The sequence below is a fragment of the Sciurus vulgaris genome (assembly GCF_902686455.1).
Source record: "Sciurus vulgaris genome assembly, chromosome: 17".
Classification (NCBI taxonomy): domain Eukaryota; kingdom Metazoa; phylum Chordata; class Mammalia; order Rodentia; family Sciuridae; genus Sciurus; species Sciurus vulgaris.
Genome location: NC_136478.1, coordinates 55,269,420 through 55,285,018, shown reverse-complemented (window position 1 = coordinate 55,285,018; position 15,599 = coordinate 55,269,420). Strand labels below are relative to the sequence as shown.

At 41.3% G+C, this 15,599-nt stretch overlaps 2 protein-coding genes and 1 long non-coding RNA gene across 8 annotated transcripts in view; 2 read left to right on the top strand and 1 right to left on the bottom strand.

The window, feature by feature from the left end:
• LOC306647874 (insulin growth factor-like family member 4) overlaps positions 1-13,549 on the bottom strand; it is a 454,704-nt gene extending 441,155 nt beyond the window's left edge. Inside the window, exons 1-6 of one of the 6 annotated variants that reach the window (XR_013760191.1) lie at positions 13,389-13,549; positions 12,988-13,038; positions 12,646-12,905; positions 12,369-12,460; positions 9,862-10,166; positions 7,254-7,334 (exon numbers count right to left, since the gene is read on the bottom strand). Coding sequence is in view for 4 of the 6 variants with exons in the window: in XM_079117453.1 (XP_078973579.1) it covers positions 12,386-12,460; positions 12,646-12,905; positions 12,988-13,038; positions 13,389-13,533 (531 nt within the window). In the remaining 2 variants the exon portion in view is untranslated. Of the gene's footprint in view, positions 1-7,253; positions 7,335-8,445; positions 10,167-12,339; positions 12,461-12,645; positions 12,906-12,987; positions 13,303-13,388 lie in introns of those variants that run through there. The other 5 variants (XR_013760192.1, XM_079117452.1, XM_079117453.1 and 2 more) reach the window with 5 other exon arrangements.
• LOC306647876 (insulin growth factor-like family member 4) overlaps positions 1-15,599 on the top strand; it is a 467,977-nt gene that overhangs the window by 107,069 nt on the left and 345,309 nt on the right. The gene's annotated exons all lie outside the window — the stretch shown is intronic.
• Positions 6,974-7,209, top strand: LOC306647888. The gene is made up of 2 exons (XR_013760204.1): positions 6,974-7,064; positions 7,096-7,209. It is a non-coding gene; the product is annotated as an uncharacterized lncRNA (long non-coding RNA).

Sequence of the window (15,599 nt, the reverse complement as noted above, 5' to 3'; positions counted from 1 at the left end):
TGTTATTTTCCCCTTCCCCCACCCCTCCCACTCCTCTTTTCCCTCTATACAGTCCTTCCTTCCTCCATTCTTACCCCCCTCCTTATCCCTACCCTAAACCTAACCCTAACCCAAACACTAATCCCTCCTACACTCCCTTATATGTCCTCATCTGCTTACCAGCGAGATCATTCATCCTTTAGTTTTTTGAGATTGGCTTATCTCACTTAGTATGATATCCTCCAAATGCCATAAGTTTTATCATTCTTCATAGCGGAGTAATTATTCCATTGTATATATATAACCATAGTTTCTTTATCCATTCATCAACTGAAGGACATCTAGGTTGGTTCCACAATCGGGCTATACTGAATTGAGCAGCCATGAACATTGATGTGGCTATATCTCTGTAGTATGCTGATTTAAGTCCTTTGGGTATAGGCCAAGGAGTGGGATAGCTGGGTCAAATGCTGGTTCCATTCCAAGCTTTCTGAGGAATCTCCATACTGCTTCCAGAGTGGCTGCACTAATTTGCAGCCCCACCAGCAATGTATGAGTGTACCTTTTCCCCACATCCTTGCCAACACCTCTTGTTGCTTGTGTTCTTGATAATTGCCATTCTAATTGGAGTGAGATGAAATCGTAGGGTACTTTTGATTTGCATTTCTGTTATTACTAGAGATGTTGACACTTTTCATATACCAGTTGATTGCTTGTACATCTTCTTCTGTGAAGTGTCTGTTCATTTCCTTAGCCCATTTGTTGATTGGATTATTTGTATCCTTGGTGTAGAGTTTTTTGAGTTCTTTATAGATTCTGGAAATTAGTGCTCTATCTGAAGTATGAGTGGCAAAGATATTCTCCCACTCTGTAGGCTCTTCCTTCGCATTGCTGATACTTTCTGTTGCTGAGAGAAACCTTTTTAGTTTGAATCTATCCCAGTGGTTGATTCTAGCTTTATTTCTTGTGCTATGGGAGTCCTGTTAAGGAAGTCTGATCCTAAGCCAACAAGTTGAAGGTTTGGACCTACATTTTCTTCTATAATCTGCAGGGTCCTTTGGTCTGATTCCGAGGTCCTTGATCCATTTTGAGTAGAGTTTGGTGCAGGGTGAGAGATAGGGGTTTTGTTTCATTCTGTTACATATGGATTTCCAGTTTTCCCAGCACCATTTGTTGAAGAGGCTATCTTTCTCCATTGCATATTTTTGGCACCTTTGTCTAGTATGAGAAAATTGTATTTATTGGGTTTGTGTCCATGTCCTCTATTCTGTACCATTGATCTACCTGTCTATTTTGATGCCAATACTATGCAATTTTTGTTATTATTGCTTTGTAATAGAGTGAAGATCTGGTATTGTGATACTCCCTGCTTCGCTCTTTCTACTAAGGATTGTTTTAGCTATTCTGGGTTTCTTATTCTTCCAGATGAATTTCATAATTGCTTGCTCTATTTCTGTAAGGTACACCATTGGGATTTTATTTGGAATTGCATTGAATTTGTATAGCACTTTTGGTAGTATGGCCATTTTGACAATATAATTCTTCCTATCCAAGAACATGGGAGATCTTTCCATCTTCTAAGGTTTTCTTTAATTTCTTCTTTCGTGTTCTATAGTTCTCATGTAGAGGTCTTTCACCCTCTTATTGAGATTGATTCCCAAGTATTATATTTTTTCAATGCTATTGTGAAAGGGGTAGTTTTCCTAATTTCTCTTTATGAAGATTCATCACTTATGTATAAAAATGCATTGGATTTCTGAGCATTGATCTTGTCACCTGCTACTTTACTGAATTCATTTATGAGTTCTAAGAGTTTTCTGGTGGAATTTCCAGTTTCCTCTAAATATATAATCATGTCTTCAGCAAACAGGGATAGTTTGTGTTCCTCTTTTCCAATTCGTATCCCTTTCATTTGTTTGGTTTATCTAATTGCTCTGGCTAGAGTCTCAAGAATGATGTTGAATAGAACTGGTGAAAGAGGGTATCCCTGTCTTGTTCCAGTTATTAGGGGAATGCTTTCAGTATTTCACCATTTAGAATGATATTGGCCATGGGCTTAGCGTAGATGGCCTTTACGATGTTAAGGAAAGTTCCCACTACCCCAATTTATCTAGTGTTTTGAGCATGAAGGATGCTGTATTTTATCAAATGCTTTTTCTGCATCTGTTGAAATAATCATGTGATTCTTAACTTTTAGTCTGTTGATATGGTGAATGACATTTATTGATTTCCGGATGTTGAACCAACCTTGCATCCCGGGGATAAAACCCCACATCGTGTATACTATCTTTTTAATATATTTTTGTGTGTGATTGCTAAAATTTTGTTGAGAATTTCTGTATTGATGTTCAAAAGGTTATTGGTCTGAAATTTTCTTCCCTTGTTGTGTCTCTGTCTGGTTTATGTATCAGGGTAATTTGGCTTCATAGAATGAGTTTGGGAGGGTTCCCTCCTCTTCTATTTTATGGAACACTTTGAGAAGTATTGGAATGAGCTCTTCTTTAAGGTTTGTAGAACTCGACTGAGAACCCATCTGGTCCTGGACTTTTCTTTGTTGGTAGGCTTTTGATGACCTCTTCTATTTCATTGCTTGAAATTGATTTATTTAAGTTGTGTATGTCCTCCTCGTTCACCTTAGGTAATTCTATGTCTCTAGAAACTTGTTGATGTCTTCAAGGTTTTCTGTTTTGTTGGAGTATAGATTTTCAAAATAGCTTCTAATTATGTTTTGTATTTCACTGGTGTCTGTTGTGATATTTCCTTGTTCATTCCGAATTTTAGTAATTTGAGTTTTCTCCCTCTTTCTCTTTGTTAGTGTGGCTAAGGGTCTATCAATTTTGTTTATTTTTCAAAGAACCAACTATTTATTTTGTTAATTTTTTCCAATTGTTCATTTGTTTCAAACTATTGTTGGTGTTGGTCTGCTCTTCTTTTTCTAGGTCTTTGAGCTGTAATGTTAAGTCGTTTATTTGTTGCTTTTTACTTCTTTTTTTGAATGAGCCCCAAGAAATAAATCATCCTCTAAGTACTGCTTTCATAGTGTCCCAGAGATTTTAATATGATGTGTCTTTGTTCTTGTTTACTTCTAAGAATTTTTTTATTTCCTCCTGATGTCTTCTCTTATCCATTCATCATATAATAGTGTATTATTTAATCTCCAGGTATTGGAGAAGTTTCTGTTTTTATTCTGTCATTTATTTCCAATTTCAATCCATTATGATCTGATAGAATACAAGGTAGTATCTCTATCTTCTTGTATTTGCTAACAGTAGCTTTGTGGCATAAGACATGATCTATTTTAGAGAAGGATCCATGTGCTGCTGAGAAGAAGGTGTATTCGTTCAGTGTGGATGGTATATTCTATATAAGTCGGTTAGGTCTAAATGTTGATTGTGTTATTGAGATCTATGGTTTCTTTATTCAATTTTGTTTGTATGATCTATTCAGCTGTGAGAGAGATGTGTTAAAATCGCCATAGTATCATTGTGTTTGTGGTCTATTTGATTTCTGGAATTAAGAAGGATTTGTTTGATGTATATGGATGAGCCAATGTTGGGGCATAGATGTTATGATTGTTATGTCTTGCTGATTTATGCTTTCCCTTAAGCAGTATGTAATGTCCTTCTTTATCCTTCTGAGTAGTTTTGGCTTTGAAGTCCACATTATCTGAAATGAGGATGGATATTCCAGCTTTTTTGCTATGTCCGTGAGCATGGTATGTTTTTTCCCATCCTTTCCCCTTTAGTCTATGGGTATTCTCTTTCTATGAGATGAGTCTCTTGCAGCAAATTGTTGGATTTTCTTTTTATCCATTCTGCCAGTCTATGTCTTTTGATTGATGAATTCAGGCCATTAACATTCAGGGTTATTATTCTGATATGATTGTATCCCAGTCATTTGACTCACTTTTGTTTTGTGACATGATTTGGCTTCCCCCTTATTTGGCTATTCCGTTAGGCTAGTTCCTCCCATTGCTGATTTGCCTCGTTGTTTTTCATCTCTTCCTCATGGGAATATTTTGGTGAGAATGTTCTGCAATGCTGGCTTTCTTTTTGTAAATTCCTTAGCTTTTGTTATCATGGAAGGATCTTATTCATCATCAAATCTGAAAGTAAGTTTTGCTGGGTATAGGATTCTTGGTGGACATCCATTTTCTTTCAGGGCTTGGTAAATGTTGTTCCAGGCCCTTCTAGCTTTTGGGGTCTGGATTGAAAATCTGCTGATATTCTTATTGGTTTCCACCTGAATGTAATTGATTCTTTTCTCTTGCAGCCTTTAAAATTCTGTCTTTATTTGTATGTTAGGCATTTTCATTATATTGTGCCTTGGTGTGGGTCTGTTGTATTTTGTATATTTGGAGTCCTATAAGCCTCTTGTACTTGGTGTTTCCATTCATTCTTCAGATTTGGGAAATTTTCTGATATTATTTCATTGAATAGATTGTTCATTCCTTTGGTTTATTTCTCTAAGCCTTCCTCAATCCCCAATAATTCTTAAATTTGGCCTTTTCATGATATTCTATAATTCTTGTAGATTCTGTTCATGATTTCTTACCATCTTTTCTGTTTGGTCAACTTTGTTTTCAAGATTAAATATTTTGTCTTCAATATCTGACTTTCTATGGAGTTTTTAACTTGGTTCATTGTTTCCTTCATTTCAAGGATTTCTGTCTGTTTTTTTTTTAATATCTCTAACTCTTTATTGAAATGATCTCTTGTTTTTCCATATTTGCTCCTTTAACTGTTCATTGGTGCAACCATTAATGCCTGCATTTGCTTTTTCATCTCCTTGTTCGCTTCCCTGATTGTTTTAATTATGTACATTCTGAACTCCCTTTCTGACATTTTTTCTGCTGTGCTGTCATTGGGTTTTATTAATATACTATCTAGGTTTTTTTGGGACATTTTCTTCACTTGTTTTCTCATATTGATCAGATGTCAGTGGGACTTTGTGATATTTCAAAATTCTTCTATTGGCTTATATTGTCCCTGTAGATTTCCAGTGTATCACCTTCCTGCCTTCAGTAGCCTGAAATCTTGGAGTAACTTGATAATGCAGTGCTTCCAAGGAAATCTGCTGTTAGCCTGCTACTGGTTCCAGGACTTGGACCTGGCTCTGTGTGGAAAGGCTCTCAATGGGAGGTCTGCTCCAAGAAGTTAGCCTGGAAAGGTGCTTCCCGCCGGAGGGGGCCGGGCTGCAGGCTGCTTGGGGAAATCCCTGGCTGCCCTCTCCTGGTCCCTGAAGCAACCTGCGGGCAGGAACTCACCACCCTGGTTCAGGGACTTGAAGCTTGGTTCTGTGCAGAAAGACTCTCACTGGGGTGCCTGCTCTGAGATGCTGGAGAATCTGGCCCTGTGGGAGGATCCCAACACGGGTGTGGGCAGGGCCACCTGGGGAGGGCTCTTGTGTTTTGCCTTACTCTAATAAGCCACCCAAATCTGGGCCTGCCACCTGGGCAGTGCTTCACCACTTCACCAGGTGGGGAAGACTCACCCCGAGGCTCTATTTTAGTCCGAGTCTCTCAATGTCTCCCCTTCTTGAATCCTGGGATCTGGAGTTACTGGAGATGCAGTCACCCTCTATTCCACCATCTTGGGTCACGCCGTGGAAAAAGCCTGCGGCTGGAGGACCAGGGGTCAGGTCCGCCTGGAGAAGTCTCTGGTTGCCTTGCCCTGGTCCCAGAGGCTGCTTGCAGGCTGGAGGTCACCGCTGGCTTGGGGACTTGTGGCTGGCTCTGTGTGGAAAGTCTCTCGCTGGGTGGACTGCTCCAAGAAGCTAGCCTGGAAAGACGCTTCCCGCTGGAGGGGGCCGGGCTGCGGGCTTCTTGGGGAAATCCCTGGCTGCCCTGTCCCTGGTCCCTGAAGCAACCTTGGGGCAGGAACTCACCGCCCTGGTTCAGGGAACTGAAGCTTGGTTCTGTGCAGAAAGGCTCCCACTTGGGGGGCTGCTCCGAGATGCTGGAGAATTTGGCCCTGTGGAAGGAGTCCACCTCCGGAGTCTCCATACTACTTTCCACAGAGGTTGCACCAATATGCAGTCTCATCAGCAATGTATGGACATACAATTTTGCCCACATACTTGCCAACACTTATAGTTACATGATTACTTAATAATTAACAATCTGACTAAAGTGAGATGAAAACTTAGAGTAGTTTTGATTTGCTTTTCTGTAATTATAAGAGATGATGAATATGTTTCATGTTTGTTGATTGCATTTCTTCTGTGAATTATCTGTTCAGTCCCTTAGGCCATTTATTGATTGCACTATTTGTCTTCTTGTTGTTGTTAGGTTTATTGAGTTCTTTATATATCCTAGAGATTAGTGCTTTTTCTGCAGTGGGTGTGATAAAGATTTTCTCCATTCTGTAGGCTCTCTCTTCACATTATTGATTGTTTACTTTGCTGAGAAGAAGTTTTTCTTCATTTGACCATCCCATTTACTGATTCTTAATTTCACTTCTTGTGTTTTAGAAATCTTCTTAAGGAAGTCAGATCCTAAGCTGACATGACAAAGAGTTGGGCCTAATCTTTCTTCTATTAGGTGCAGGGTCTCTGTTCTCATGCCTAAGTCTTTGATCCACTTTGAATTGATTTCTGTACAGAGTGAGAGATAGAAGTTTAAGTTCATTTTGTTACATATGAATTTCCACTTGTCTCAGCACCATTCGTTGACTAGACTATCTTTTCTCGACTGTTTTTGGCACCGATGTCTAGTATGAGATAACCACATTTACGTGGGTTTGTCTGTGTCTTCTGTTCTGTACCATTGGTCTACATGTCTACTTGCTGCCAATACCATGACTTTCTTGTTACTGTAGCTCTGTAGTATAGTTAAGTTATGGTATTGTGTGTGATTCCTCCTGCTTCACTCTTCTTGCTAAGGATTGCTTTGTTTATTCTAGGTCTCTTATTTTTCCAAATGAATTGCATGATTGCTATTTCCATTTTTTTATTTTAACTTATTTTTATTATAAACAAATGGGATACAAGTTGTTTCTCTGTTTGTACATGGAGTAAAGGCATACCATTTGTGTAATCATAAATTTATGTGCTGCATTGGAAAAACTGTTATTGCATTATATATAGTTCACTGAGTCAATTTAACATTGAGGTAAGTGTACAGACAGAAGTACAATGTATATTCATTCCAATATTTTTTGGATTAGAGAAGAGGTAAAAAGTCAAAAACAATGTGAAAATGAAAACAGAAAGGAAGCTTTAGGATGAGCACACAATATATCAACAGAGATACAGTGAGTTATCATACTTAGAAACTGGTTAAATATGTTTATTAGATAGGTCCCAATTGAGTCTGGCATGATGGGACATGTCTGTAATCCCAGTGACTCAGGAGGCTGAAGCAAGAGGACCACGAGTTTAAGGCCAGCCTCAAAATTTAGCAAATAAAAAGAAAGGGCCGGGGATATGTTTCAGAGGTTCAGCACCCCTGGGATCAATCTGTGGTGCCCAAAATAAAACAAAACAAAACACAACAAAAACCCATACTCCATTGGATATGCACATTTGTATCAAATGAAGGATTAAAGCTTTTATAATAATGGAAACCATGTCACTCCACAGAATTTAAGAGCAAACATTTTATCAGCTAGAATTCAAGAATATAACAAATAGATATTTCTGGGACAGTTTCATAATATTCCCCAGGTTGTCCTTGAAATCCTGGGCTTAAGCAATCCTCCTGTCCCAGCCTCCAAGTAGCTGGGACTATAGGTGTGCAGCATTGTTCCTGACTCTAACAAAATATTTCATGTTTACTAAACATACAATATAGGATGTAACATTCAAGAAACATTATATGAGAAATAATATGACTTCATACAAAAAAATGCTCCATATCTTGACATGAGTGGTAGTTTTACTGATGTTAACAATGTACATATGTTTTAAAACACTATACCTTTAAAATTAGTGCATGTACTTAAGTTATTGAGTAATTTTTCAATTAAAGAGAAAACATCTAGCATAAGAAGGAAATTTACCATAGTGTTGTCATTTTATAAAATATATCCAGTTGCCCTAGTTATATAATTGAAAAGATAATTCCAAATATTAAATGTAAATATTTTTTGGTGATTTTTCATTTTTGTATGTCAAAAATTAAGATTTTTGAAAGTCTACATTTTGATGACACAATATATTCGTACAGATGTAAGAAAGAAAAAAATTCTTAGCCAGCTATGATGGTGCACACCTAAAATCCCAGCAGCTCAGGAGGATGAGGCAGGAAGATCAAAGCCCACAATATTGCAAGACCCTATATCAAAGCCAAACAAACAAAACAAAAGACAAACAAAACAAAACAAATTAGTGTATTTGGGATGTGGCTCAGTGCTTAAATGCCTGTGGGTTAAACACCTAATACAAGAAATAAAAAAGGCAAAGATAAAAGAAAAAATTTTTAATTCCAAAAAATTTTCCTGAAAGTAATATCACATGCCTGTAATCCCAACAGTTTGGGAGGCTGAGGCAGGAGAATCAGGAGTTCAAAGCCAGATTCAACAACTTAGCAAGGACCTAAGTAACTCGGTGAGACCCTATCTCTAAATAAAATACAAACAAAGGGCTGGGGATGTTACTTGCTAGTTAAGTGCCCCTGAATTCACTCCCTAGTACAAAAAAATTTATATTTTTTAAAAAAATAATTTAATTATAAATTTTTTATAATTTTTAAAAGAAATTTATAATCCAAGATATAACATGAATTAAATATTTTTACAGCAGATAAATCGGTGGAGGGAAGCCTTGTCACTGCCTGACAGAATGTCTTTCCCAGGCCACCCTTGTTCTTCTCTGACAGCATCCATGCAGGTGCTGTGGGTTGAATGTGATTTGCCTTCCAAGGGCTCAGGGGTTGAAAACTTGATCCACAGTGTAAGACTGTTAAGAGGTGGTGGAACCTTTGGAGGTGGGGTGTGGAGAGCAGTGACCCAGGATGAGAGAGCAGTGCCTGGGATTGGGGGTCTCTGATGACCTCATGGCTGTGGCGTGCCTGCTGCTTGGGAATGGTTCAGAGCAAGGGCACAGGATGCTCAGCTGCTGTGTTAACACTGCCCAAAGAGGCTCTGCACAAGAACCTTATCAGCTTCGACCTTGATCTCAGGCACATAGCTCCCAGGGATAGAAGAATCCTCAAGCTAGGCAACGACAACATTTCACCGGCTCTGCTTCTCCTGAGCTTGCCTTCTAAACAGTAACTTTAAACAATGGACCCCCTTGAGCTCTACAAAAAGCTCCTAACATTTCACATTGCAACTGTGGAAAAGTTGTATAGATGTTTCGAGTTTCTGTGACTATTCTGAGTACAAAGAATAATGGTTGCATAGTCTTTAACCTGATAATGAGACATATATAAATAAAATTGCTGGCATGACTCTTTACATCTGCTTCTCCACCAGAGAGCAGCACTCCACTTGATCCCAGCTATTCATTTTCACAATCTTTGTGAGTCTTTCTTTTCTAATCCCTCATCACCCATCACCCCTCACTGGCACTGTGAGTTTGGCAGTGTAGGACATGGCAGTGGGGCCTAGGGTGAGGTCTCTGGATTATTGGTGTGTGCCATTGGAAAGGGTGGATGTGGTTCTCATGGGACCCCAGCTGTGCTTTGGTTTCCTGTCTAGGCTGTGGTCTCTCCTGTCACATGCCCTCCTGTCATTGTGATGCACCATGAGGTCTACACCAGAGGCAAGCAGAGGCTGGTGCCATGACCTCAAGCCTCCAGAACTGTGAGCCACATGAGCCTCTTTTCTTTATACATTAAAAGCCTCAGGGATGTTGCTATAGTAACAGAAATATGGATGAAGACAAGGGGATTTGGAGTAACTTCTTGCAGGCAGGTGAGTTGAAAGGTTTTCCACTGACCTTTGCTGAAGTTTGGCTGGAGTAAAGCCATTATTGTCCCAAAATTGCATGTCTTGTTAGACTTCCCTTGTCCTGGTCCTGTGGCTAGAGGGAGGACTTACAGACATGACTTGTTGGTGTTCTTCCATTACTCTTTCTGGGTTGTTGACATCTTCAGTTCTGAGTCTTGGATCTATGATGTAAAAGAAATTCCAGGAACTCACCAACATACTGTCTTTTGGACCTGAGGACTGCAGTCTGCCTTTTTCACACCACCATTCACAGTCTCATCTGTGTTTTATAATAGTCAGGGCTTCTAGATTTACCTAGTGGGAAGAGCAGGAAAAATGGTCTACTCCATTAAAGCATAACTTTCCCTACTCTGTTGTATTAGTAATAAAAATAATTAAAAGGAGAAATCCTCAACATCTTAGTATCTTTCAAAATTTAAATTAATACATAAAATTATACACACATATATAGATTACTGTGTGATGTTTACATATATGAACAATTGAATAATGTTCACATGAAGGCAATTGTGTTACCTCCTTTTCCTGAATTTTTGAACTAAGCTTACCCATTTTGCACTAGGCCCTGCAAATTATGTAGAAGGCCCTGTACTCTGCCTACTTTCTCCAAATGGACCCTAGAATATTAAACCCCCTAACCTTGGATAGGTGAAGTTTCCCTGGACCTAAGAGCTCAAGGTCCCCACTACATTAGTGTGAGAATCCTGGAAAGTTGTGCTCAAGTTGGAACCCCAGTTTCCCAGCATGGGTGTCAGAAGGGCTAGACTCTGCTCATCCCAGCTTTCTGGAACCCCCAACCCTATCACGCTGCAGCAAGCTATGCCATTGGCTTGTTAGGGAGAAATTTGCTCCTTCCCCAAATATTAGATGAGTCGAGGCTTCCTTGCGGATTGTGTGATTGACTTGACAGATTTTAGATCGGCTCTGCTATGGTTTGGGTTTGATTTGTCCCCCCAAATGTTCATGGACTGGAGGCTTGGTCTCCAGTGTAAAAGTACTGAGGATAGTAGAACGTTTAAGAGGTGTAGTCTACCTGGATGTGATTAGGCCATTGGGCAAGCATCCTGGGAAGGGATCAATGCCTGTCTTGCAGGAGCAGCTTAGGTATCATGGGAATGGATTGGCTACCTGAACCAAGATCATCTCTGTTGTCTTGCTCTCTTGCTTCTTCTCTCACCATGTGACTTCTCTCTAACCACTATCATACACGGTCCATCTGTGATGTCATCCACCATGGTAAGCTAGAAGAACTCACCTAAGGCTGAGCAGATAGAACTGCCTGATCTTGGACTTTGGGCCTCCAAAATGGTGAGCTAAAATACCCTTTTCTTTATAATGTACCCCATCTCAGGTATTTTGTTTTATCAGCACAAAATAGACTAAGACAGGCTGCAAAGACCAGAAAATGGTAAGTCTCCAGGGAAATTCTCCTTTAAAGATATATATGGGATTGATTTTCTGGGGATCCTGAATTGAAGATGTAGATAATACACTGATTGAACCTCTCTCTCCATCAAAATTTCCTCTATGAACCCAATATCTTCTTATTTAATATAGAGGATTTGGTACTTTTATACAGCATCAGCAAGGTGGGAATTCCCAAAAAGAAAATAAAAGGATAATTAAGTTTCAATAAATTAAGTTTTGTTACTAGAATTTTGTGGTTAAATAAAACATCTATAATGAAGCCAATAACTTTTCAAAAAACAAATGTTTTCTGTTTCCTCTCATAGGAAATTTAAGGATGTAAGAAGTGCTATAGGGTTGGGCCAGTGTTGCACACCTGTAATCCCAGCTGCTCAGGAGGTTGAGGCAGGAGGATCATGAGTTGAAAGCCAGCCTCAGCAAAAGTGAGACCCTGTCTCTAAATAAAATGCAAGACTAGGGCTGGAGACGTGGTTCCATGTTTGAGTGCCCCTGAGTTTAATCCTCAGTATCTGGCTCTGATAAAAAAAAGTGATATAGTTGTCTTGTTCTGTTTTCTGTTGCTATAATAAAATGCCCTAGATTGAGTAATTAATAAGGAAAGAAGTTTATTCTGACTCATGGTTCTGGAGTCTAGAAAGTTCAAGATCACATGGTACCATCTGGTGAGGGTCCCATGCTACCTGAACTACTGTGGAAGGTACAAGGGCAGTGAATGCATTGAGAGTAGAAAGAGCATGAAGAGCAGCCTTGTTATAACAACCCACTCTTAAGATCATGAATCTGGGGAGAAGGAGAAATCACTCCTACCAGACGGCACTAAGACATTCATGAGGGCTCTACCCCTGTGACCTCAACACTCCCACCTACTCCCAACCTCCCCTTCTCTAGGAGTCACTCCAGCATTGAAGAATTAAGATTCCTGGGCTAGGGATATAGCCCAGTTGGTAAGAGTGCTTAAGGCCCTGGGTTCAATCCCTAGCATGTCCAAAACAAAAAACAAAAAGAAAACAAATTAGCATACCCACTGAACTTGGGGGACTCACTCAGACCATAGCAATAATTAAACACCTCAGCATGGCTGATTACTAGATATCTGATTCTGCTCTCCCAGATTGTCTGGATGAAGTCATATTTGGCTGAAGGGTGGTTGGGTGGTGTTCCTGAAGAAAGAGGAATGGAGATATCACAGGGGCAGGGGAAGGGGGAGGGGGAGGGACAAGAGACAGAGGGAATTGGGGGAGCCACATGCTTATTCAGGGATGGGAGGTGGAGCCTCAACAGGGGCTGCAACCAAGCTCTGTCCCCTGCTGCCCCTCCCCCAGCCTGGGCTGGATCACAGGCTTACCTGGGCACATGTCCTGGAGATGGGGGAGGACCTGCAGTCAGGCTTCATGCCTGGGACCTTGAATGTCACCACTGCCTCATGCTGAGAGCCCTGGGACTCCGGGCAGCAGTGCTGGAAGCAGGGATAGAAGATGCAGTTGGGGACACACAGCCGGGTTGTATTCAGGGGCAGGATGTTGTCATTGTCACAGCACTGCTCCAAGGGGTCATAGGTCTGGTCCCCACACCTGGGCGCTGGCTGGCACAGCCATGGGCCAGTATCTGGAAGAGTCAGAGCTGGGTGGGCTCCAAGGGCCAGTGTAGGACCCCCCACCAGGGGCACCTCCTCACCCCCTGTCCTCACCTGTGAATCCCTCTGAGTCTGACCTCAGGAGTCCAATGATGAAGACAGAAACTGAGAATAGAGGGAAATGAAAGTGAGGCTGGGAGTGTAGCCAGGTCATGCTCAAGGGTTCCAGGGCGATGTCACTGAGCTGCTTCTTCCTGGGTTGCTGGTAATGGCTGAGTGGACTTTAGGTGCTGGGTTTTGTGCTGGCAGGTGAGGAAATGCAAGGAGTGGTCTGGGAAGAGTGAAGCCTCTGAAATTTTCAGGTGGGGAAAGAGGGTGCAGAGCAGTCAGGGAAGACAGGGAGGTGATCCCCAGGTGTGAAGCTGAGAACTGAATACAGAAGAGAGAACTGACTTCAAGGTTCAGAGGGACAAAGGGGTGAGAGAACACTCAGGCTCAACTTGGAATCTCCTTACCAAACATTCTGAGCAGCATGGTTCTGGTTAAGCTGCAGAGCAGAGGGAAGGAGAGCAGCAGAACAACCATCTGCGACCTTGATCTGTGGCTTATAAAGGGATCACAGAAATGCCTAGGGAGGAATCTAAAGAGGAACCCTCCCATCTCATATTATCCAAATGCAGTGCCATCCCTGGGAAGGGTTGGGCAAAGGATCTGCGTGTAGGAAACAACCACAGATAAAAGTACATACCAGTTTGCAAATGGATTACCACATGCTACCCTGGAAAATGCCCTTTTCTTCATTGCTGCTGAGGGAAACCCATGTTTGTGTGTATACCCCACCCACTACTGGCTGTTTCTGGGCTTCCCATTCTCACCACCCTGGATGTTTCAGGGCATCTCAGTCCTGCATCTCAGTCTACTTCCCCATCTGAAGAATTCTTCAGGTATTAGGAGGAATTATGGAGTTTCAACATGGACTAGAGGAAAAACAATCTCAGGAGTACAACAACAGAACAGAGTCATAGGACAGAGCTCTGGGGTTTCCAGAGCAGAGGGAAGGGCAGTGCCTTTATTTGTACAATTCCTTGTCCTAGAAATGCCCCATCCATGTTTAATACCATTATTTTATTGTCATCACCACTATTATACATGTGATGAGTATTATGTGTGTGAGGAGCTGAGCTGTCACCTGGAGTGTTCTGACAGTGTGTCCCTCCCGACCCTGATTTCCAAGGGTGTCCTCTGAGTCACAGTGAAAAGGCTGAGAGGGTGGAGAAAGGGTCAGGCAGAAGCTTTAGATTCACAGAAGGGCTTTGTAACATCAGAGAGACCCCTGTTCCTCCTCCTCTTGAACCAGATGTGCAATACTTGAGTTATCTCCCACACATATGGCCTCACCCTGCTCTCCTTCTGTGTATGTGTCTGTGTGGGTCAGGTACTCGCCATGCCTTCTCCTGGGCCCTACACCCCCACAGGAGTGCTGCTTGTAAAGATCACCCACATCCCATTGCCACACACTCATTTATACAAATCTGCTCTGGGACAACAGATCATTTCCATCTTAGCTAATTAACTTGATGCCACATTCATGACTCTGAGCAGCAACCCAGAAACTCAAGACTCCATGAAAGAGAAATACTGGGGGAACAAATCTGTGGAGGAAAATAACAAGGTGATCCACAGAAAAATTAATCTCTATAACTGAAAGATCTGAAAATCTCATGGAATCTACTGTCAAGCAAGAATCAGGGCTGATAGATTCTTTCAGAAAGAAAAAAGAACAATGACAAAAGCAAATATCTTTTTGAATCAGACAGTTGTATTACTTGCATAGACAAAGCAAAGTGAGCCACAGATCCCAGTTCCCTTTGTCCCTTGCCCAGGATGACAATCAATCAATGGGGCCAAAAATCAATGGGAATCAAGAAAATCAGAGACTGTGGCCAGGCCAAGAACACCTGCTGCAGCTGCACAACTTCACAGCCTGCCACTCTCTCCTCAGGGGCTGAGCTGGAAATCCTCATACCTCATCATACCCGCTGGCAGGTGGCCAGCAAGGCCTCCTTGTGGCAACCTCTTTAAACAAGATGAAAATGACAATGACCATGCAGCAGCTCTCCTGACACCATGGCTCAGGTGGAGACATGCAGAACCACTAGGGAACAAGGGGAGTCATTGACCTAAACCCACAGGAAAGTTCCTGGAACTGATCACTGAAATGAGGGTGGATGAAAGATGCAAGATCAGTCCCCAAACTCAGGGATTCTCTACCCTAGCTTGAACAGCTGGAAACTGACATTTGAAAAACTCTGCCAGGTACAACCCCCATGAAATACTCAGGTAGGAGTCTGATAAAACATGTAGAGGATGTAGGAGTGGAGGAGTGCATATGACTTATGCCAGAAATCAAAAGTAAACTGGAAGGAGGTTTCTTTCTTTCTTTTTTTTTTTTAAACCCATTATGTTATGATTTAGAAGACTCAAGGGAAATAGAATTAAGAATGAACAGTTGTGGCCCATGCCAGGGGGCTAAAGAATGTGTAAGTGTACCTCACACTTTATATAAAATTTATATAAGGATGGATCCAAATATAAAATGCAACCTGGATGTGTTCACACACACCAGTAATCTCAGCTACTTAGGAGGCTGAGGCAGGAGGATCACAAGTTCTAGGCCAGCCTCAGCAACTTAGCCAGACCCTGTCTCAAAATAAAATAAAAAGCCT